Here is a 22,740-nt window from a genome sequence, read left to right on the forward strand (position 1 = left end):
TGTCTGATGGCAAATCATCTGGCCGGAGTTCAGAACGTTCGTGCAGACAGTCTCAGTCGTCAGTTCTCTGCCGACCACGAGTGGAGGCTTCACCCGGAGGTTGTTCACGACATCTTTCAGATGTGGGGGACTCCTCAGGTGGACCTGTTCGCCACTCACGAGACTGCTCACTGCCCGTCATTCTGCAGTCTCCAGTTTCCGATGCAGGGAGCTTTGGGGGACGCGTTTCAGTTGAGTTGGGGCTCAAGACTCCTTTACGCGTTTCCTCCCATACCCTTGATTCCTCGGGTTCTGAGGAAGATTCGCCAAGACCGGGCCCAAGTTATATTGATCGCCCCGGATTGGCCAAGAAGGGTGTGGTACTCAGACCTTCTCCACCTCTCCTCTCACCCGCCGCTCTGTCTCCCTCTCAGGGCAGACCTCCTCTCTCAGATGGAGGGGCAGGTTCTACACCCCCACCTCCAGACATTACACCTTCATGCCTGGAGATTGAACGGGGCAACCTGAACTCTTTTTCTCTCCCTCACGATGTGGTGGATGTCATTCTTTCGGCCAGGCGTGACTCCACCAAGTCCATCGATTCGTATAGATGGTCTAAATTTGTTGTCTGGTGTAAGGAGTAGGCTGTTGATCCTTTGAGGGCTCATTTATCTGATATTTTACAGTTTGCTCTCTCTTTGGCTCAGCAAGGTTTTGCTGTTGCTACAATCAAAGGTTACCTTTCGGCGTTATCAGCATTTCTTTGCTTGCCGGATCAGCCGTCTCTTTTTAAATCTCCAGTTGTTTTGAGGTTTCTGAAGGGCCTCACTAATAAGTTCCCTCCTTCTCCATTTATCGTTCCTCAATGGGACTTAAATCTTGTCTTAACTTTCTTGATGGGTTCTCCATTCGAACCCTTACACAAGTGTCCCTTGAGGCTTTTGTCTTTCAAGACGGTCTTCTTAGTAGCAATCACCTCGGCAAGGAGGGTGAGTGAGCTTCAAGCTCTTAGTTCTAAGCCCCCGTTCCTGACCATTCATGCTGAACGAATGGTTCTTAGGACCAGGGCTGCTTTTCTGCCTAAGGTGGTAACTCCCTTCCATCTAGGACAGTCCATTACCCTTCCTACCTTCTTTCCTCCCCCTCACCCTTCCAAGGAGGAAGAGAGACTGCACCGTCTGGACCCTAAGAGGGCGGTGTCTTTTTATCTAGACAGAACTAAAGACTTCCGGATGGATGACCAGCTGTTTGTTGGTTTTGCTGGCTGTCGGAAGGGCAGAGCGGTGCACAAGCGCACACTTTCCAGGTGGATAATCCTGTGCATCAAGATTTGCTACTCTCTGGCAGGTAAGGACCCTCCTGAGGGTATAAGAACTCATTCTACCAGAGCAAGGTCTGCTACTTCTGCATTGTCTAGAGGTGTACCTGTTGAGGATATTTGCAGAGCCGCGACTTGGGCCTCCCTCCACCCTTTCGCGAAGCACTACTGCTTGGATACCGAGGTGAGGAGGGACGGCCACTTCGCGTGTTCTGTCCTCCAAGATTTCCTGGTGTAGCAGAGTGGAATCCCTCCTCCGGGAGTGGGGACTGCTGTGGGACTCTATTCACAAGGTGAGGAATCCACAAGGCAGATGTATCTATCAGAAGAACAAGTTACTTACCTTCGGTAATGCTTTTTCTGGTAGATACAGTATCTGCCTGTGGATTCCTCACTGACCCGCCCGCCTCCCCGTCGTCCACTCTGCTATACCTGTTTTTATTGTTTGTATATATTTTGGGTTTTGATACCTTTGCTATGCACTGTGTGCTATTTTGGTTTGTTTGTACTGTGTACATTGTATATATGTATATTTCCTGTCATTGGTCCGTCCGTGTGCCTCGAAGGCACGGAAAAAAGGGCAGAACTGATGTCATCACGCCGACGTAGGCCTAATAAGGGGTCGGTGACGTCAGACGGAGTCGTGCGCGATGCCGCGTTCCTATGACGTCGTCCACGCCGGCGTGCTACAAAGAAAAAATTCCGAACGTTGCTGACGCAAAGGGGATATTCACAAGGTGAGGAATCCACAGGCAGATACTGTATCTACCAGAAAAAGCGTTACCGAAGGTAAGTAATTTGTTCAACAGCTTCCTGTTCCTCTATAATGAGTCGCTTCCTCCCTTTGGAGGGAATTATTCGCACATTGTACACTATGAAGTATATATAGACCAACCCCTGGAACACTGCACTTGTAAGAACATCACTCCTCAACTCACTTCGTTTGTTCCTTGTAGGCAAAACTATAATGAGGAGACTGTCAGAAAAAAAAAATCAGTACTTTCTTCTGTTAATAGCCGATTGTAGTATGTTCCTGAAAGTATCAGAACACATAGCAGGACACTAAAAGTAGACAATATTATTTTCATTCAAAAAGTGGAGTATGTAGGCATTTTTTTACAGATTCACAAGGGACCGATGTGTAGTCACATATTTGAAAGCTAATTCCTAACATAAGAAAGCATTTCCTCAGCAATGTTCTGCTAGAATGGCTGCAGAATTCCCCCTGCGAGCTTGACTATATTTGATGATTGGAAGGCTGTACTGAAGGTAGGCCTGAGAGGATGAAAATGCATCTAACAGGTGACTCTGTTCTCCAAGTCTTGTGTTGTTTATTTATATTCGTATTACATTGTTATTGTTTTTCATGCTTAACCCCTTTGATGCTAGGCCTTTTCCCCCCTGTGCTAAGCCTTTTTTTGGCTATTTAGGGTAGTCCGCGCTTAGGCCCCTGTATTTTTTGACCACATAAGGTATCCACGCCAAATTTGCGTCCTTTTTTTCGAACATCATGGGGATTCTAAAGAAATCCAGGGTTTGTGGATTCCCCTGGAGGGGACCCAGAAATTAGCCAAAATACAGCAACATTTTGTTTTTTGGGGGAAAAATGCGAAAAAAGGGCTACAGATGAAAGCGTCTGTTTTATTCCCTGCAAATGATATAACAAAAAGGGGTTGTGGTGCTGAAATCACCATCTTCCCAGCTTTCAGGGACAAGCAGAGGTTTGTCAGAAAACCAACATTTTTTTACACAGTTTTGGCATTTTTCTGGGACATTGCCTATTTTTGCTATTTTTTGTGCTTTCAACCTCCTTCCAGTTAAAGCTATACATTTTGGAAAAGTGGACAGAATTCTTAATTCAGCAAGGGGTCATTTGCGTAGATCCTTCAAGGTTTCTTTATAGAAACTAACAGTTAAATATAAGAAAAATTGAAAATTAGTTGAAAAAAACAGCCAGGTAGATTTGTTACAGGTAATTTTGAAGTCTGCACAATACGGTTTGGCCATCCTGTTTCAGCCACTTTGCCTACCCACACAAGTGAGGTACCATTTTTATCTGGACACTGGGGTGGTGGACGCTGGGTGGAAGGAAATTTGTGGATCCACAGAGATTGCAGAACTTTCCCACAAAGCCATACCTTTCTGGACTCCCCTGAATGTCTAGTTTCCAGAAATGTGTGGGTTTGGTAGGTTTCCGATGATGACCGCTGAGTCCGGGGCAAAAAACCCAGGTGACTCCCCTTGCAAAACCAGGTTGTTTTGTGATAGGTAATTTTGATGTCGCCTCAATAGGTTTTGGGCCCTTGCCTGTTGCGGTTTTTAACTGCCATTTGATTAAAATAAATTTACACTTTGTGATAACAGTTATTTCAGGTTTTTATAATTGAATGATGTTTTTGTATTGATAACCATTGTATTCTTAATATTCATGATTATAGAGTGGAGGGTGAATTAATGATTACCATTTAGATATTAGATTTACCCAAGGGATATTTTTTGTTGTTGATATTACTGGTACCCTGTCCCTTGGATAGTTGGGCCATTCCCCTTTGTTTTGTATGATATTCTCCCCTTTCCAATGATAACTCTCCTGTCTTTCTACGTGCCCGGGGGGGCTGAGATACCCCTGAGCACATAGAAAGTGAAACTGAAATGAGCCAAAAGGCTCATTTCAGTTTCGGTCTCTGTGCAATAACGACAGCGCAACGTGTGCCCTGATCGTCATGGCACAGAAACCAGGGAGGGGGCCTGGGGAGTTGGGGAAGCTCTTCCCCAGTTCCCGAGGCTTTGGGGGAGAAAAGGAAATCCCTCTGCTGTCTGCAGCAGAGGGATTTCCTGGTCTTGTCCTCATGACGGAATGGTTCCGTCATGAGCACAGGGGCACCGATGCTAATGACAGAACCATTCCGTAATGAGCATCGAAGGGGTTAACAACGATTGTTGAAAGATCATCACTAGCTGCCTAATAAATTGAATTACAAGAACTTGTTAGGTGAACATTCATTTCAAGGTGACAGTCTTGTACTCTTACCTTTAAGTCTGTACTCTTACTTTTCTCTGCTCCCTACCCTTGGTTGCGAGTGTAAAGGATTGCTAGCGGAAGATTAAAACAAGCCGATGGCATTTCCCATCAGACGCAATGTTAGTGAAGCTGCTTTAAATGTCTTTTACGTGCGGTGCATTTCACAGGCTAGGGTGTATGGCTGTTCTAAGGTCAAATATAATGAAATCAAATCTATGTAATTTTTCCAAATCTGCTAGAACGTTATTTCAGTCATTTCTATTAAAAAATAGTTTTTACTTGGAATTACCGACATATAAAATTATTACGATTATGCCCACATGTACCTTATATAGCTCGTAATTATTCCACCTAAATAATCAATCTGGTGTGTCCTGAAGAGCTGATGTTTAACGCAACCACATCTCATACTTGGACGAGTCTGGCTTGTTTTTTCAGGGGCATTTTTCTCCGTGGCAGCTGTTCTCATACGGCCCCAGGATCTAGCATTCATTTTTGGTGCAGTCTGAAGGCATTCGTCTACTCTGCAGCAGAAAATTACAGCTGTTCGTAGAGGCGTTTTCATTATTCGCATTTCTCATAGGGCAAGAGTGTTGAATTACCCTTTTCAACAACCAGACTCAAACGACAGCTACTGCCAAATAAATGTCTTTGAAAGCAAATTGGTTGCTGTGAACACATTTCTTGATGGAAAGCTGAGGCTTCGAAAGAACTCTCTCTGCCTAATCCTAAACCAAGCCAAAGCTTCGCTGTCCTTCAGGGGCTATGACACGCCCCTGGATCACATCCCCAAATGCCACCCAAATCGGTATGTGTTGACGATGACATTGCCACTCACAATGTCCTACTGTGCACTTTTGGGGCACTTTTGCAAAGTGAGGGGCCATTTACGCTTTAAAAAGAAAGAGACTAGAGCAGCGCTGCAACAAAGAACAAGTGGTGAAAAACAAGGGGGAACGCGAAAGTTAAAGCAACGCTGGTGGCACCACTCAAAGGTGTTTCAGTGGCGCGTGCAGCCGGAAGTCCATGTATGGGCTTTTACCTCGCGGGAGCCAGCGCGATCATTACTAACAGATGGTGCTGCTGCTGGCTCCCGCAAGGTAAACGCCATACATGCACGAGCACTGATAGGAAACCGTGTAAAACATGCACAAGTTTCAAGTGAAGTGCTGAGCGATTACAAGAGGTCCCTCTAAGCAGTGCTTACACACTGCATAGCGAGACCTAAAAAAAGTACTACACTGCATTTCTTGGTATGATGTACCTCGGCTGTTTCAGTAGCTTGCGACATTATTGACACCAGTAAAAGAACAGTAATTTTATTCTGTGAACTTCAATTACAGGGTAAACAGTTGGGGGATTGTGGGACCAGATGAGAGTGAGCATTGTACTTCAAAAAACGAAGGGGCCATTGTAACTGACCTTCTGTTCCATGTAAAAGTAAAGTGTTCCCAAATTGTCTACATGCCCATTTAAAGAGGTCTCCTGATCATCTGTTCCTACTAAAGTTACTGCATTTTCCCAAATTTTCCACATCCCGAACGAAAGACACCTTTCCTATTAGGGATGTTGAGAAAGTGCAAGATATTATGTTTACAGACCAGGAAGGCTGTATAGCTGTTTTTTCCTTTGACAGATTTCAATTGGCATTATTGCTTACAATCACTTCCACTTGGATAATTTTTTGCAAATTTTGAATGTGTGGTTCAACGAAAGCCCTCGCAATGGGGCATTAGGCACAATTACAGCAATCAAGAAACTGCTTGGGTAAATTTCGAAACTATGAATTGAATCAACCTTTGTAAAGTAACATGCAGTTTAGGCACTAAAATATAACTGTTATCTGGTAATTTGAATATTAACAATTCAGCGATGTAAAATGTGAAATTTATATTTTAGGAAAGTGGATTTGCTAAGGAGCTGATCCTATACGCCACATTTTCTGAAGGTAAGACTAATGAATGTAAAATCTCGTAAACTGAGAACAGTGCTTAGTAAGAAGTGCTGCTGATGAGCCTTGTTGTAAACTGGGTACTGGAAAGCTGTTGCTTTACCTGTGTATCTAAACTAGAAAAGTCTAGCGGAAACCCCACAGTTTGTTCCCAAATACACTTTGCCTCTAGTCAGTAACAGATTTATTGAGCATAACACAAGAGTGGAAATATTATTGAGCGATAGGAGAAGGAAAAAGGGAATTTCTTAAGTCTTTCAAATCTGAGAATGACAACAATTAGTAAGTGCTTCCAAACCTGCGAAGAAGCTTTGGCAAATTACTATAACATTTTCATTATGCTCTACCTTCCGGTCTCCAAACCACAAGAGTGATACAAAAAAAAACATTCTACCAGTTTCAAATATTTTAGTGAATGAACATCTATTTATTTACTTAGCTGGAGCTAGGAGCCGACCAAGATGTCTGTCCACTGCTGAAGCTCTGTGCAGGTGCTGGCTCCCCTGCCTTGCACCAAGAAACCAATGGAGACATCAGCCAGAGCAGCGAAGAATCGACAAGGCAGTAAATGCACAGTGATACTTGAGAGTTGGATACAGTGCACTCTCAATCCCTGACTGCATTTTTAATACCCACGGGAATGGGCACTCTGTTTGTCTCTTTGTTTTCTTTCTGCCTCCCTCCCACCCCACAGCATCAGATAAATGCACATGAGAGCAACTAAAACAACCAAAAGCTTCTCCTGGGGACTATAATTCTTCACCCTATACACTTTGCGCAAACTGTGCAAACATCTAAAACACACATAAAACTTTACAGAAATATATAAAAATATACTATTTTTTAAAATATAACCACATGTATTTCAAAACCTAAAACAGCATACCATACACAATATGGACAAAAGAACAAATATATAAAATTGAATTCAGTATAATAAAATATACATATTAATGTCAGGCTCTATCAATCGCATGTCAATTGGTGTTGAAAATATCTTTTTGTTTGTTATTTCAATACCTAAACTTGGCAGGAAATGAGCCTTAATGCTCGTTCACGAGTTTCAGTGGAGAAGGATTCTTGAAAGCCATCTTCATCTGGATATGAACATGTTTTATAAAATAAGTATATATTCTCCAGTATTGTATCTATTATAGATTCACATGCTTGAATCTTCCCCGTTGACATGGTAGGAGTCTCATGGTAACACAAGAACTAGCAGTAATAAAACATCACCATAGACTTCCATAGAATAGAAAACTCACTTATGTAACTTTTCAGCCTCATTTTATAACATCAACATTTCAGCCAATCACAGCAGAGAACTCAAAGTTTCCTTCCCCACAGAACCACCATACCTCAGATTTCTTACCGCACGTCATGTGATAGGGAGTCTCCCTGAGCCCTGCTCAGTTACAGTATTTCTTCCTCAACTTTTAACCTTCAGTCTCAGCTTTCTGCTCTCTAGGTATTTGTTGGCATTTATACTTCTGCCCTTCCTTACTGTTGAGATCCCAGAGCCTAAAAAAGGGCTGTTTAGGCCCTGAAAGACCTGCGGGAAGTGTAGGCTATTTTCTGAAGACCCCCACAAAGAGTGCCAATATTGCCTCTACCCTGAACACAAAGCCAGAGAATGCAAGTAGTGCTGCACTTTTCCAGCTATACCCCTCAAAGACCAGAAGGGTATGCTGCTACTCTAGCTGCAGAAGAGGAATGCTGCTTCAGACTTGGAGTCTGAACCTGAGGAAAAGGCCCATTCTTCCTCAAGGAAAAGAAAGAAGGGCAGTCCCTCCTCACATCATGGGGACTCTAAGAGATCTAAGTCCCAGGACAAATCTGAACCAAAACACCACAAGAAACCTCAGACAGAGGCTTCAAAGCCTTTTTCAGCTCCTTCGTCTGTTTCTCCGACTCCTGTCAGAGACCAATCTTCTCTACCATTGGTGGCGTCATCGACGAAGATTCCACTCAGCAACGGTAACAACGTCGTAGTCACTGAGATCTTCACCGTCGATGAGAATTTCACCGTCGACCACCAGCCCGTCGATGACTCCAATGACGGCAGCCCCACAGAAAAAGGCCTTTCGCGCACCGTCGACAGGGCCACAGACGAAGGCATCGGCGATTGCACTGTCGTCAAGCCTGTCGACGAGACCGTTGACGAAAGCCAAAATCAGTCTCCTTCAGCCCAGGCAGATTCCGAATTTCTCCAAGATATGCCCTTTACCTCCTGCTCGCCTTTTGGACTTCCATGATTCAGAGAATAAAAGAATGTTTGGCCCTGCATACATTCCATCGCAGTTAAGGGTCAAGTGCCAAGATTCTGATGATGAGGACATTGAGGACAATGATCAATCTTCTTAACTGGCAGGGGAATTTACTTTTGCGGCAAGATACACGTCTGTCATGCAGAGGCCGGTTTCCTTCCAGGAACGTTACCCTTATGATGATAGGGAGGAGAATCGTCATCAGTTTTGGGAACCATCAACGAACGTTCCAGTGTCTCTGGTATCTGATCTCCGTCATATGATTGATGGCACTTACAGGCGTTTTCTGGACGCAAATGTTCCTCAGAGCCCTTTACCTCCCCAAGAACTTCCCACCATTCCTTGCGACGTAAGCACTCCCAAATCCACCTCCTTCTATAGTTATCACAGAGGATGGTCAGAGGTCAGACAGAAGGGGAAATACAAGCAGACATAGACGCCCATGATGAGCGGGATGACTATATAGCCCCTAGGCCACCATCTCCCATCCCTCCTGCTGCGGATTCCCAGCCTGCAGATATTGGGGGATTTCATGATCTTCTAGAGCGTGCCTCCAAACGTTTTGATTTACCAATGCCAGCTAACCAAACTGAATGTTTCCTACATGATTTTAAGCCAGGCACTCAACGTTCAGCGAGGGCAATCCCTATAGTTGACTTTCTATGGCAAGAAGGGCTAAATCTAATGAAAACATCTGCCTCCGTCCCAGCTGTCATTCCAAAAATGGACAAAAGACTCAAGGCTCCTGATAACTCGCCTGCATGCCTCATTGGTCACTCAAGGCCGAACTCTGTTATCAATCAAGCAGAGAAAACCAAGAAGCTAGGGTCCCAGTGCACAGCCCACCGGACAAGAAGGGCCTCCGCCTCGACAATATTGGCAAGAGGTTCTCGGATTTGGTGGCCACCTCCATTAGAGCCTCTAATGCCATGGCCATTCTTGGGAGATATGATCGGCAGATGTGGTCAGACATCTCTACTCTGTTGGAGAATCTCCCGAATAAAAAGAAAGAGGCTAAAGATATTCTATTAGAGGGGGAAAGGACTTCTTTGGAGCTCATTGAAATAGCAATGGACGTTTCATTCACTGTGTTTCGCCAGATGGCAGGAACGGCAGTTCTGCGTGACCAGGGATGGCTAAAGGCAACCACCTTTCATCCAGAGGTCCAAGCCAAGGCCCTAGACATGCTTTTTGATGGAGAGTGATTGGTTGGTAAACCCTTAGACAAGGCGCTACAATCTATAAAGGCAGACACAGACACAGCCAAAGCCTCAGGCAATCTCTAGCAACACCGCTTTCAGTCTTTTCAGGGTAGAGTGCGGGGGCAATACTTATCCTGTCCACAATTTCAACAGTGGTACCAGCCATATTCGCAAGGCCTACCAGCCATACAACCTGTCTTTTCAATCCAGCACTGCTCAGCCTTATTCGAGACCGGCAGGGCGCAAGAGGCTGCAATCTGCTGGAAAGTCCAACGACTCCAAAAGGGGACAATGAAGTTCGTCAGGCCCCTGCTACCATTGATCTGCACTGTTAGACCTGTCAGCCTTTTGGCGGTCCCTCCTAAATATTTATTTATTTTGTCCCCTTTTTGCCCCTCAATCTTTTTATTTTTTTTGTCCACTGAATTTTTCAAGTGTTGACTTTGGGGTTAGGTGCTCCTTGCCCCTATAGTTCTCTTACCCTAGGTGCCCTTCTGACTAAAAACCTACAAGACCCACAAAATGGTGGCTTACAACTGCACAACTGTCACCTCAGAGACCCGAGCCATAGGGATACATTAGGAAGGTACTAGAACCTTCTAGTGGGTTCTGGTAGCCAGAGCCCAGTCTATAAAAGGCCAGAACCAGGGCGGCCATTTTAGGGTGTCCAGTGTGCTGCGTTAGAACCTGGTGAGGAGTGAGGCGAAAGCTGAGGGAGGAAGGCGCACAAGCGGAGGCTAGATTGTCCCAAAGGTCAGCTGTCTCCCTTGAGGATGTCACCCCCTTAGTTATTGACCGAGCCCTACCATCAGGGTATTGACTTAAACCTACGTAAATTAGCAGTGAACTTGAGCTCCTGGAAGAGTGGTTTCCCATAGTAGAGGGGAATACATCAGGGAGGACTCCGAGCGGGAGGAGACTGTTCCGTGCTCTTATTTCCTTCCCCCCGTGAAAGGAACCTTGGAGTTGGCCTGTCAAGTTCTTTTCTTCCGGTGGCCACTCTCTTGGACATTTCCAAACCAAGCACCAGGAAAGAGGGGGAAGCTGGGGTACCACCGGTATAGGCCCCAGGACTCTGCTTTACGGAATGTGGGGAGGTTAATGCACTTTACCTTAGTGTGGCTGCTCCGCTAAGTTCCCCGCCGTTGACTGGTGGGTCGCCTGTCAGGTTGGGGGAGTCCGTGGAGTTATTTCCCCTTGTCCCCCGTTTCTTCTGAGGAGGTCCGGAGGAGGAGAGGGGATCCGGTTCTGGCCAGCGGTGCGTGAGACCCGCTGGAGACACGTCGCGGGAAGTCATACGCTCTGCCCAGCGAGCGCCGAGGAGATCGGCCTGTGGAAACCAAGGAGGCCGGGCTGAGCTCAACTCCCACCCCCTCTGACAAGCGAGAGGTTGGCGGGGTTCGAAGCTGGAATCGGCGCTGTGGAATCCAAGGAGGCCGGCCAGAGTTTAACTCCCACCCCCCTCTGTCAAGCAAGGGGAAGGCGGGATTCGAGGCTGGGATCTGCGCTGTGGGGAGGTGGCGCACTCCCAGTTCAAGTGATTGCAGGGCCCCGAGGTGAGCGAGCGGGAGACTGTTCAAAGCGGCTGAGCAGGCTCCACACTAACACCGCCATTCCCCGGTAAGACTACCCAAGCGTGATTGGGGAAATCGGGTGGTTTGGGGCCTTCGTTGCTGTCTCCGGGGAGTGTAGAATCTTGTTAAGTGTCCCGGAAGAATCTATCAAAGAAGTGGAAAGAGGGCTAAAGAAAAGGCCTTCTGAACCAAATTGATTCTCCAAGTAGCCCGGAGAGAGGAAGGTTAAGCAGCAGGGAGGGGTCCATTGGGTGAGCACTGCTAAAGGCAGCAGAGCTTAGCTCCTGACTGAATCACTTGACTGCCTAATGCCTAATCCTGAAGGGGATAACATCTGTTGAAATTTCCTTGCACACTCGCAGGAAAACTGGTACTGATCGTCATATGTGAAATAAAGTTGGAATGCTGATGGTTAAGATCTAGATAATGTCAGGATACATTATAGAGATGCTGTGAACCTGTTTCTTTTACAGAGGAGGAAGGGGGAGAGTGGTAAATAAGAGCTGATACCCTAATAAGCTGTGAGAGAATGTATTGACCAGACAGAAAATGCAGAAGTAATACAGTCTATCAGAAATAGGAAAGTTTACAGAGACAAGAAATTTAAATGCAATGAATTAATTGTAAATGTGGTACTGATTTTGCACCTGAACACAATACAAGAAACAAGCAACAAGAGAGAAGATAAAGCTTTTCTACTTTTATAAAATAATGGTGTAGTGTCATTTTTGAGTGGATGGACACTGTGTTATTGTAAGGGTGCGACGCAAGCTTAACACTTTTGCCTCTAGAAAGTGACTGTCTTACACTGGGCCAGGCTACCCTATGTGATCTAGAAACCTTAGGTCCAACATAATTGGTGTCCAGCGGTGGAATGAGAACTGTGCTTGCGTCCACTCTATAGTAACCTAGTGTACTCCATAGGCCTACACCTGGAGTTTCCTAATTATTTCTATTCCTGGTGGTGGGTGGAGGTAGCTTCGAATTATCCTTTGAACCAATTCCTTCCGAGTGGCTGTCCCTATATCTCTCATTAGCAAAATGGAATTTGCTCTGGAAGAATTGGAGAACTATACTACAGCCCAGCTTAGAGACTTTTGCCAGAAGATGGGAGTATTTTTTAAGCGTGGTGCTAAGAAGGGGGAACTCCAGACCAGTTTGAGGGCGTGGGTGGCAGCACATGGAGAGGGGAAGGAGGAGGAAGAGGGGACGGACCGGGACACGGTCATAGGGGTAGATGGATTGTTCCAACCTGAGATGGGGAACCTACTACCAGGGCCTAGGACCCTTTCAAGGGAGGGCAGCAGTGTCTCCGGAAGAAGCTTAACCGAAGCTGAACTAGTGGACAGGAGGGAAAAAAGACAGCTAAAGTGGGAGTTAGCCAAGTTGGAAAAGTAGAAGGAGGAGCAGAGGATGGCTCACGAGATGAAACTCAGAGAGTTAGAACTCAAGGCCCTACAGGCAGGGACTTCCAGTTCTCCAAATGGTGGCAGCGAATCAAAGGATTTGACCAGGGAACCGAGGCCTTACCTACCCAAGGATGTAGTTGCCAGCTACAGTACAGGGGATGACATCGCCAAGTGGCTGGCTGCCTATGAGGTCTCCTTAAGAGCCCATGGGATCCTGGAAAAACACTGGGGGGGTAGCTTGTACAAATACATGCCTCCTGCGGGAAGGGATACACTTTTGGCCCTAGAGCAGGAAGAGCAGACCCACTACCCCATTATGAAAGTGGCGCTGATCAAGAAGTTTGGACTGACTCCAGAAAAATACCGTCAAAAGTTCACGTGTAATCACAAATTAGGCACACAGAATTGGGTGGATTTCTTGGACTACGCAAAGAAGGCATAAGAGGGCTGGGTGCAAGGCAGCGAGGTAGGAGACTATGAGGAGCACCTACTCGAGAAATGTTTTCCCGAGCTGCGTCAACACCTGGTGGACAGCAAGCTGACCAACCCCCGGAAGCTTGCAGAGGAGGCAGACATCTGGGCAAGTACCCGGGTGTCCTCAAAGGGGACTGGAGGGGATTCCCAAAGGGCCGGACAGGGCGCCCCCAGAAGAAAGAGGGGGGAGATAAAAAGCGGGAGTTCTCAAAAGGCCCCCAAAACAGTTTCCAGGGAAAGGGAACAGGATTCACCCCTAAGGTTAAACCGCCCCGAAACCCTCATCCTGGCCAAAGCCAGCAGCCAAGGGTTGTCCACTGCTTTGAGTGTGGTGGTGTTGGACATTATAAGGGAGATGTCAAGTGCCCAAAGAGACCAACCCCTCCCACCGGAGGAAAGGCCCCGGGAGTAGCTAGTGTAGTGCTCGGGGAGGAGTTGCCCTTAGATAAGGGGGGTGAGTGGGCGGGTGTCACCTTAGTGTCCCTGGGGGATCGGGAGATGGTTCCTAAGATCCAGGTGCCCTCAAATACTGTCAAGTATGGGCAATGGGTCACCATCAATGGCCAAAGAGGGGAGGCTCTGAGAGACACAGGAGCCAGTATGACTATGGTAAGGACTCAACTGGTGTCTCCGGAGCAGGTGATTCCACATGTACTCCACCCCGCCGCTATGGCTGACGGCAGATTGGGCGACTACCCTGTGGCCGAGGTTCCCTTTGAGTGGGAAGGGGTTGCAGGTTCACTTTGAGTTGCCGTAAGCCCTGCCGTGCCAGTCGATTGTCTGTTGGGAAATGACATGGAGCACAATGCTTGGAAGGAGGTGGAATACCGGACTCATTCGGAGATGCTGGGTACACCTGACTGGGCCTTTCCTAGCACAAGGTCCGCGACTGCCCGGAGGGGGAGTTCGCATGGGCTGGAGCCTGGAACAATGGCCCAACCCGCTGCCAAAAAGGGAAAGAACCGAGGACAGGGGAAGCCTGCTTCGGCTTCCACGCCCCATGAGACAGATCGGCCACCTGCGGTGGTGAACCAGGAGTCCGTGGGGGGGAAGTAGTCTCCCTGGAGGACCTACCTATCCCTGCTGAGTGGCATGTGGAGGGAGGGCCTCCCAGGGAGGAGTTTTGTAAGGGCCAGAAGGAGTGCCCTACCCTTGAGGGACTGAGACGACAGGCCGAAGCCCAGGCAGCAGGGAACGTTGCTGGGAACTACCATATTTACTGGGAGGACGGACTCCTCTACAGTGAACCGAAGGTACCTTTGCCCGGGTCATCACGGGCCTTGGTAGTCCCTCAACGGTGCCGAGCCTTTCTTTTAGAACTGGGTCATGAAATTCCCTTGGCAGGACACTTAGGACAGGACAAGACCTTTGCCCGGCTTGTCCCCCACTTTTACTGGCCTCAGATGAAAGTGGCATCTGACACATACTGTCGGACGTGTGTATCCTGCCAAGCCAGTGGGAAGACAGGGGTGAAGCTGAAAGCTCCCCTGGAACCACTTCCTGTCGTTAGCACCCCCTTTGAAAGGGTGGGCATCGACATTGTGGGGCCATTGGATCCACCAACTACAGCTGGTCACAGGTTTATCCTGGTTCTGGTGGATCACGCCACACGGTACCCAGAGGCAATTCCTCTGAGGACTGTCACTGCACCTGTAGTGGCTAGGGCCCTGATGGGGATCTTTACCCGAGTGGGTTTCCCCAAGGAGGTTGTGTCCGACAGGGGGACCAACTTCATGTCAGCGTACATGCGGGCTATGTGTAAGGAGTGTGGAGTTACCTACCGGTTTACCACTCCTTATCACCCACAGACCAATGGTCTGGTGGAAAGGTTCAACAAGACCTTGAAAGGCATGATAAGAAGTCTGCCTGAGAGCCTGCGGAGGAAATGGGATGTCCTCCTCCCCTGTTTGCTGTTTTCCTACAGGGAAGTGCCACAGAAGGGAGTGGGCTTCAGCCCCTTCGAGCTTCTGTATGGGCACCCTGTTTGTGGACCTCTCAGTCTGGTGAAAGATGGATGGGAAAAGTCTCCCAAGAAGCTTCCCCAGGATGTGGTGAGCTACATGCTGGCTTTCCGGAGCCAAATGGCTAAGTTGTGGAAGCAAGCTTCTGACAACTTGGAAGCCAGCCAAGCAGTGATGAAAGAGTGGTATGACCACAACGCTCACCCTGTGGAGTTGGAGCCTGGCCAGAAAGTGTGGGTGATGGAACCTGGAGAGCTAAGTGCCCTCCAGGATCGCTGGACAGGCCCCTTTGAGGTGTTGGAGAAGAAGGGTAAGGCCACCTATCTGGTGGATCTTAAGACCCCTCGACAGCCCCTACGGATGCTGCATGCCAATCGCCTCAAACCCCACCATGAGAGGCCTGAGGTCATCTTGATGATGGTGACTGATGGAGGAGAGGAAGCGGAAAGCGAGCCTCTCCCTGACCTTTTTTCGTCTCAGGAAAAGGATGGGTCGGTGGAGGGAGTGATTCTCTCCCCATCCCTAACTCCTGAGCAGCGTGAGGACTGCCGCCAAATATTGGAGCAGTACTCTTCGTTGTTCTCCCTTGTCCCGGGAAGGACCCACCTGTGTACCCATGATGTGGACACATGAGACAGCCCACCAGTGAAGTCTAAGACCTACCGGCTGTCAGACAAGGTGAAGGCCAGCATCCACAGTGAAGTTACAAAGATGCTGGAGCTAGGAGTTATCGAACCTTCCAGTAGTTCCTGGTCCAGTCCGGTGGTTCTGGTACTAAAAGCTGCCCCACCGGGCACCACTCCAGAACTAAGGTTCTGTGTGGATTACCGGGGATTGAACTCAGTAACTAAGACTGATGCACATCCGATCCCAAAGGCGGATGAACTCATTGACCGGCTAGGAGCTACCCAATACTTAAGTAGCTTTGACCTCACTTCAGGGTACTGGCAGATCTCCCTTACCGATGGAGCAAAGGAAAGGTCAGCCTTCTCCACGCCTGAGGGCCACTACCAGTTCTGTGTGATGCCCTTTGGGCTCAAGAACGCCCCTGCTACCTTTCAGCGGCTGGTGAACCAGGTCCTTTCTGGAATGGAGGCTTTCTCCGCTGCTTATCTGGATGACATTGCCGTCTTCAGTAGCAGTTGGGAGGACCATTTGTGTCACTTGCAAGCTGTTCTCCAGGCCCTGAAACAGGCTGGCTTGACAATCAAAGCCAGTAAGTGTCAGATCGGGCAGGGGTCGGTTGTGTACCTAGGTCACTTGGTGGGAAGGGGAGCAGTGCAGCCCCTCCAGGCAAAGATTGAGGCAATCATGGCCTGGGAGCCCCCCAAGACCCAAACTGAGGTTCGAGCCTTCCTGGGCCTCACAGGCTATTACCGTCGCTTTGTGAAGGGTTATGGCACTAATGTAGCGCCCTTCACAGAGCTCACATCCAAGAAACAACCTCGACGGGTAGTCTGGACAGAGGCTTGTCAGCAAGCCTTTGTGAAATTGAAACAGGCAATGTGTGCAGCACCGGTCCTGAGGGCCCCAGACTTCTCCAAGGAGTTCATTGTCCAGACAGACGCATCAGAGCATGGCATTGGGGCAGTGTTATCGCAACTCAATGAAGAGGGTCTGGATCAGCCTGTAGTCTTCCTGTCCAGAAGACTGCTTCCCCGGGAATAGAAGTGGAGTGCAATAGAGCGGGAAGCCTTTGCGGTGGTATGGGCTCTGAAGAAGTTGCGGCCATACCTGTTTGGCTCGCACTTCCTGGTTCAGACTGACCACCGACCCCTTCGTTGGCTGATGCATATGAAGGGAGAAAATCCCAAGTTGTTGAGGTGGTCCATCTCCCTACAGGGAATGGACTTCCGGGTGGAACATCGGCCTGGAGTGGACCACGCTAATGCAGACGGTCTCTCTAGGTATTTCCGCCTTAGTGATGTGGACTCCCAAGGGGTTGGGTAGTTCTCCCCACTTTCAGCTGGGGGGGACGCGTGTTAGACCTGTCAGCCTTTTGGTGGTCCCTCCTAATTATTTATTTATTTTGTCCCCTTTTTGCCCCTCAATCTTTTTATTTTTTTTGTCCACTGAATTTTTCAAGTGTTGACTTTGGGGTTAGGTGCTCCTTGCCCCCATAGTTCTGTTACCCTAGGTGCCCTTCTGACTAAAAACAAGACCCACAAAATGGTGGCTTACAACTGCCACAACTGTCACCTCAGAGACCCGAGCCATAGGGATACATTAGGAAGGTACTAGAACCTTCTAGTGGGTTCTGGTTGCCAGAGCCCAGTCTATAAAAGGCCAGTACCAGGGCGGCCATTTTAGGGTGTCCAGTGTGCTGCGTTAGAACCTGGTGAGGAGTGAGGCGAAAGCTGAGGGAGGAAGGCGCACAAGCGGAGGCTAGATTGTCCCAAAGGTCAGCTGTATCCCTTGAGGATGTCACCCCCTTAGTTATTGACCGAGCCCTACCATCAGGGTATTGACTTAAACCTACGTAAATTAGCAGTGAACTTGAGCTCCTGGAAGAGTGGTTTCCCGTAGTAGAGGGGACAACATCAGGGAGGACTCCGAGCGGGAGGAGACTGTTCCGTGCTCTTCTTTCCTTCCCCCCGTAAAAGGAACCTTGGAGTTGGCCTGTCAAGTTCTTTCCTTTCGGTGGCCACTCTCTTGGACATTTCCAAACCAAGCACCAGAAGAGAGGGGGAAGCTGGGGTACCACCGGTATAGGCCCCAGGACTCTGCTTTACGGAATGTGGGGAGGTTAATGCACTTTACCTTAGTGTGGCTGCTCCGCTAAGTTCCCCGCCGTTGACTGGTGGGTCGCCTGTCAGGTTGGCGGAGTCCGTGGAGTTATTTCCCCTTGTCCCCCGTTTCTTCTGAGGAGGTCCGGAGGAGGAGAGGGGATCCGGTTCTGATTGGGGAAATCGGGTGGTTTGGGGCCTTCGTTGCTGTCTCCGGGGAGTGTAGAATCTTGTTAAGTGTCCCGGAAGAATCTATCAAAGAAGTGGAAAGAGGGGTAAAGAAAAAGCCTTCTGAACCCAATTGATTCTCCAAGTAGCCCGGAGAGAGGAAGGTTAAGCAGCAGGGAGGGGTCCGTTGGGTGAGCACTGCTAAAGGCAGCAGAGCTTAGCTCCTGACTGAATCACTTGACTGCCTGATGCCTAACCCTGAAGGGGATAACATCTGTTGAAATTTCCTTGCACACTCGCAGGAAAACTGGTACTGATCGTCATATGTGAAATAAAGTTGGAATGCTGATGGTTAAGATCTAGATAATGTCAGGATACATTATAGAGATGCTGTGAACCTGTTTCTTTTACAGAGGAGGAAGGGGGAGAGTGGTAAATAAGAGCTGATACCCTAATAAGCTGTGAGAGAATGTATTGACCAGACAGAAAATGCAGAGGTAATACAGTCTATCAGAAATAGGAAAGTTTACAGAGACAAGAAATTTAAATGCAATGAATTAATTGTAAATGTGGTACTGATTTTGCACCTGAACACAATACAAGAAACTAGCAACAAGAGAGAAGATAAAGCTTTTCTACTTTTATAAAATAATGGTGTAGTGTCATTTTTGAGTGGATGGACACAGTGTTATTGTAAGGGTGCGACGCAAGCTTAACACTTTTGCCTCTAGAAAGTGACTGTCTTACACTGGGCCAGGCTACCCTATGTGATCTAGAAACCTTAGGTCCAACATGCACTATGCTCACGTCTTCTCCTCATCCTTTCGGAAATGGAACTCCATTTTTTTAGACAAATGTGTTCTAGATATCTTCCAGCACGGCCACACACTGGAATTCATTCAGCATCCTCCAAATGCTCCACCGCAGAATGTTCTGCACGTCACCTTCCAGTTCTCAAAAAGCAGATAAAGTCACTTCTTCTCAAACAGGCCATTGAGGAAGTACCCCTCAACCAGCAAAAATTGGGGGTTTTATTCGCACTTTTTCCTAAAAAAAAAGGGAAAATGGAGGGAGGTCATGGACCTCAGAATGCTTAACAAGTTCATTAAAAAAGAATGTTTCAGGATGCTCTCTCTCTTATTCTTCTCATGGAAAAAGGGGATTACCTGGCTTCTCTCCAGCTCCTCGACGCCTATTTTCATATTCCCATCCATCCTCAGCATCGAACATTTCTAAAGTTCAAAGTTTCAGGGCGCCATTACCAATTCAAAGTGCTTCCATTGGGTTTGAAATCTGCTCCCAGGGTGTTCACCAAGTGCATGGCACCGATACTAGCCTTTTTAAGATGTTCAGGTCACCAGGTATTGCCTTACCTGGATGATTGGCTCATAAGGGCTCTGTCTTTTCAATCGTCAGAGATTTCAACAAGAGCCTGTCGGGTTCTCTTCCAGTCTATAGGTATTTGCACAATCTGGAAAAATCATCCATCATCCCAGCCAAATCATTGGTCTACTACACAGATCTGGGCAAGGCCTTTCCCACTCAAGAAAGAATAATACGTATTCTGGGTACGACAAAGCTTCTTTCAACAAAAAAGTTAGTTTCTGTAAAGGCAGTACAATTTCATGCTGGGGATGATTTCCATTTGCATCCCGCTCATCTCCAATTGCCGGCTCCGCATGCGACTGCTGCAGGAGTAGCTCAGTGTGCAGTGAATTCAGTCTCGAAGCTCGTTCAACAACAAGGTTCACATTTCAGCAGCAATGAGAGCCGCAATGACCTGGTGGATGATCAAGGAAAACCTTTTGCAAGGCCTCTCATTCATTCACCCTGTGCCACAGCTGGTGATGACCTCAGATGCATCAATGGACGGATGGGTTGCTCACCTTTAAGATTTACAGGTTCACAGCAAGTGGTCCAAACAGGAATTGGAGTGGCACATAAACATCCTGGACCTCAAGGCAATGTTTCTGGGACTGAAAGCCTTTCTGCCTCGGATCAAGGGTGAGTTAGTGCTCGTCAGGATGGACAATACTACAACAATGTTTTACCTCCGAAAGCAAGGCGGAACGAGATCTAGAGCACTTTCCCTTCCTGCTCAACAGATATGGTAATGACTCCTTGTCAACCACATCTCCTTGCAAGTGGAGCACGTGTTGGGTGTTCACAACGAGAAGGCCGACTCTCTCAGAAGGGCCTCCAAACAGTGTCACGAATGGGAGCTCAATTTGAAGGTGGTTTTTCAATCCTGGGGTTACAAAACATTAGATCTGTTCACTACATTCATCAACAAAAGTGTCCTTTTTTCTCAAGCAGACATCCTCATCCAAATGCGTGGTGAGATGCCTTCCAGGTTCCTTGGATGGGGATGTTCGCCTACGCATTCCCCCCATTTCCACTCATTCCTCAAGTACTTCAGAAAATGAAGCAAGAGCCTTGTCGTCTCATTCTTATTGCTCCAGGTAGGGCAAGACAATTCTGGTACACCAAGCTGCATATCCTATTAGAGTGTTCGCTGATTCTCTTTTTTTCAAGGGAGGATCTTCTCTGCATGAACCAGGGCCAAGTGGTTCATCCTCAAATTCCCTTTTTCTTCTGTTTGCTTGGCCCCTCACCATGCTGAATTTGGGGATTTGAGTATTTCAGAGGAGCGCGTTCTACAATACTACAGAAGTCTCCATCCTCAGCAGCAGAAAGCGTGTTGCATTCACTGGATATTAAACGTTGTTTAAAATGTTATCTACAAAGAACAAAGATCTTCCGGAAATCCTCTCAGCTACTGATCTCTTTCTCTGCACTGAGCAAAGGACAAGCCTTGACACAGGCCATCATTGCTTGTTGGGTCACCTTAACAATTACCTTCTATCATGAAAAGGCTGGCCACCCGCTTCCTGCGAAAACACAAGCTCACTCAACTATGAAAGTGGCAACTTCCTTGCCCTGTTTGCAGGAGCATCTCTTTCTAACATATGCAGGGCGGCAATGTGAGCAAACGCTCACACATTCACGCAGCATTACTGCCTTGATGGTTTGAAGAGGGCAGATATCGCTGTTGGACAAGCTGCACATCGATGTCTCTTTGCTTAAGACAGGCGGCTTTGAGCCTTTTAAGTTCTTTACATAATGATTGTAAATTTGTATGCTTATTATTCTCTTCTTCTTGATTTCTGATGCTACAAGTTTACGTTGTGGTGGGATGGTTCACTTGCACACCACCTGTTTCTTTTTCTTATACTGTGTTTATACTACTTACTACTAGCATTCAAGCATGTGAATCTATAAAAGATACAATACTGGAGAAAAAAACAAGTTACTTACCTGTACACAGTGGTTCTCCAGTATGGATAGCTTTTATAAATTCACATGCGACCCTCCCTCCTCCCCGATTAGGCTCACCAATTACCTCAGAGTTTTGTATACTTATACACTTGTGCTCAAAATCTGAGGTATAGTGGCTCTGTGGGGAAGGAAACTCTGAGGTCTGTGCTGTGATTGACTGAAATTTGGATGTTATAAAATGAGGCTAAAAAGTTACTTAAGTGAGTTTTCGGTTCTACGGAGGTCTATGGTGATATTTTATTATTAATATTTCTTGTATTACCTTGGGACTTCCACCATGACGACGGAGAAGTTTCAAGCATGTGAATCTACAAAAGATATCAATACTGGAGAACCACATTGTACAGGTAAGTATCTTGTTTTATCCACATAGAATGATAAAGCTGCCCAATATTATTGCCTAAAAACAAACTTAAAACAAGACATTATTTAACATAGAACTAAATACATTAATTACACATTTTTTGCACAGTGAACAGTACAGTGCAATAAAAACATAAAACCCTACGTAGCCTATAATAAAGAGACCAGGGACCTCAAGTGCCTTCAATAATTAAAGGCTACAACATGTGCACAAAAGAATTTTATTCACCAGGAACAAATTCAAGGGGGTCCTAAATACAAACTCCACCCCACCATTCCAGACAAAACGTCTTTTATCTTCACTTTCTTAACTCATACGGGCTAAGGGTAATGCTCCTGTTTCAGTTATAAAAACACTTCTAACACCAAAGTTACACCTGCAGTTAAAAATGTTCGGATTTACCACCCAAAAATCTAAATAGAGCATCTGAGAAACACCTTAGCGATGGTCACACTACTAGGACTTACTACTTTCCTAATTAAAAAAGAGGCCAATGCCGATTTAATGCCCGTATGTATGTCTCTCGCCTTAAAACTATTGGTGCTCCATTATTCTAACACACATATATCCTCAATATAAGACCACCAAAATGTATTAATCAGGTTAGGGCACCTCTATTGGAAAGACCGACAGAATGTAACTACATACTTCCACAAAGGCGCCCCTTGTGGCAGTAATAGCCCATTAGGGAAGAGGAAAACTCTTCCATAACTTATTCAATTAATATGTCACCCAAAAGGCAGGTCTTTCACAAAGTGTGAGGCGCGGAAGTAGCCCCCTTCTTTTATTAAAGGGCAATTCCTGTAAAAAACATACATAAAAAAGTTTAATAAAATGCAACCAAAAACCAGAGATTAAACCCTGAACACCTCAAGCCTTCATAGTCACTTATGTTATGCCTTATCTGAGAAAGTCAACGTATGTGAACTGCGATATAACATATTTTGCCAGCAGCGTTCCCGAGCCCCCTTTTATATACAAAAGAG

General features: G+C 47.0%; 1 protein-coding gene across 1 annotated transcript in view; it reads left to right on the forward strand.

The window, feature by feature from the left end:
• Window positions 1-22,740, forward strand: part of CFAP69 (cilia and flagella associated protein 69) — a 599,649-nt gene that overhangs the window by 324,281 nt on the left and 252,628 nt on the right. Inside the window, exon 10 of the mRNA XM_078663586.1 lies at window positions 6,219-6,267. Coding sequence (XP_078519712.1) covers window positions 6,219-6,267 — 49 coding nt within the window. The remainder of the gene's footprint in view (window positions 1-6,218; window positions 6,268-22,740) is intronic.

This window comes from Lissotriton helveticus, chromosome 10 (genome assembly GCF_964261635.1).
Source record: "Lissotriton helveticus chromosome 10, aLisHel1.1, whole genome shotgun sequence".
In the NCBI taxonomy this organism is placed as follows: domain Eukaryota; kingdom Metazoa; phylum Chordata; class Amphibia; order Caudata; family Salamandridae; genus Lissotriton; species Lissotriton helveticus.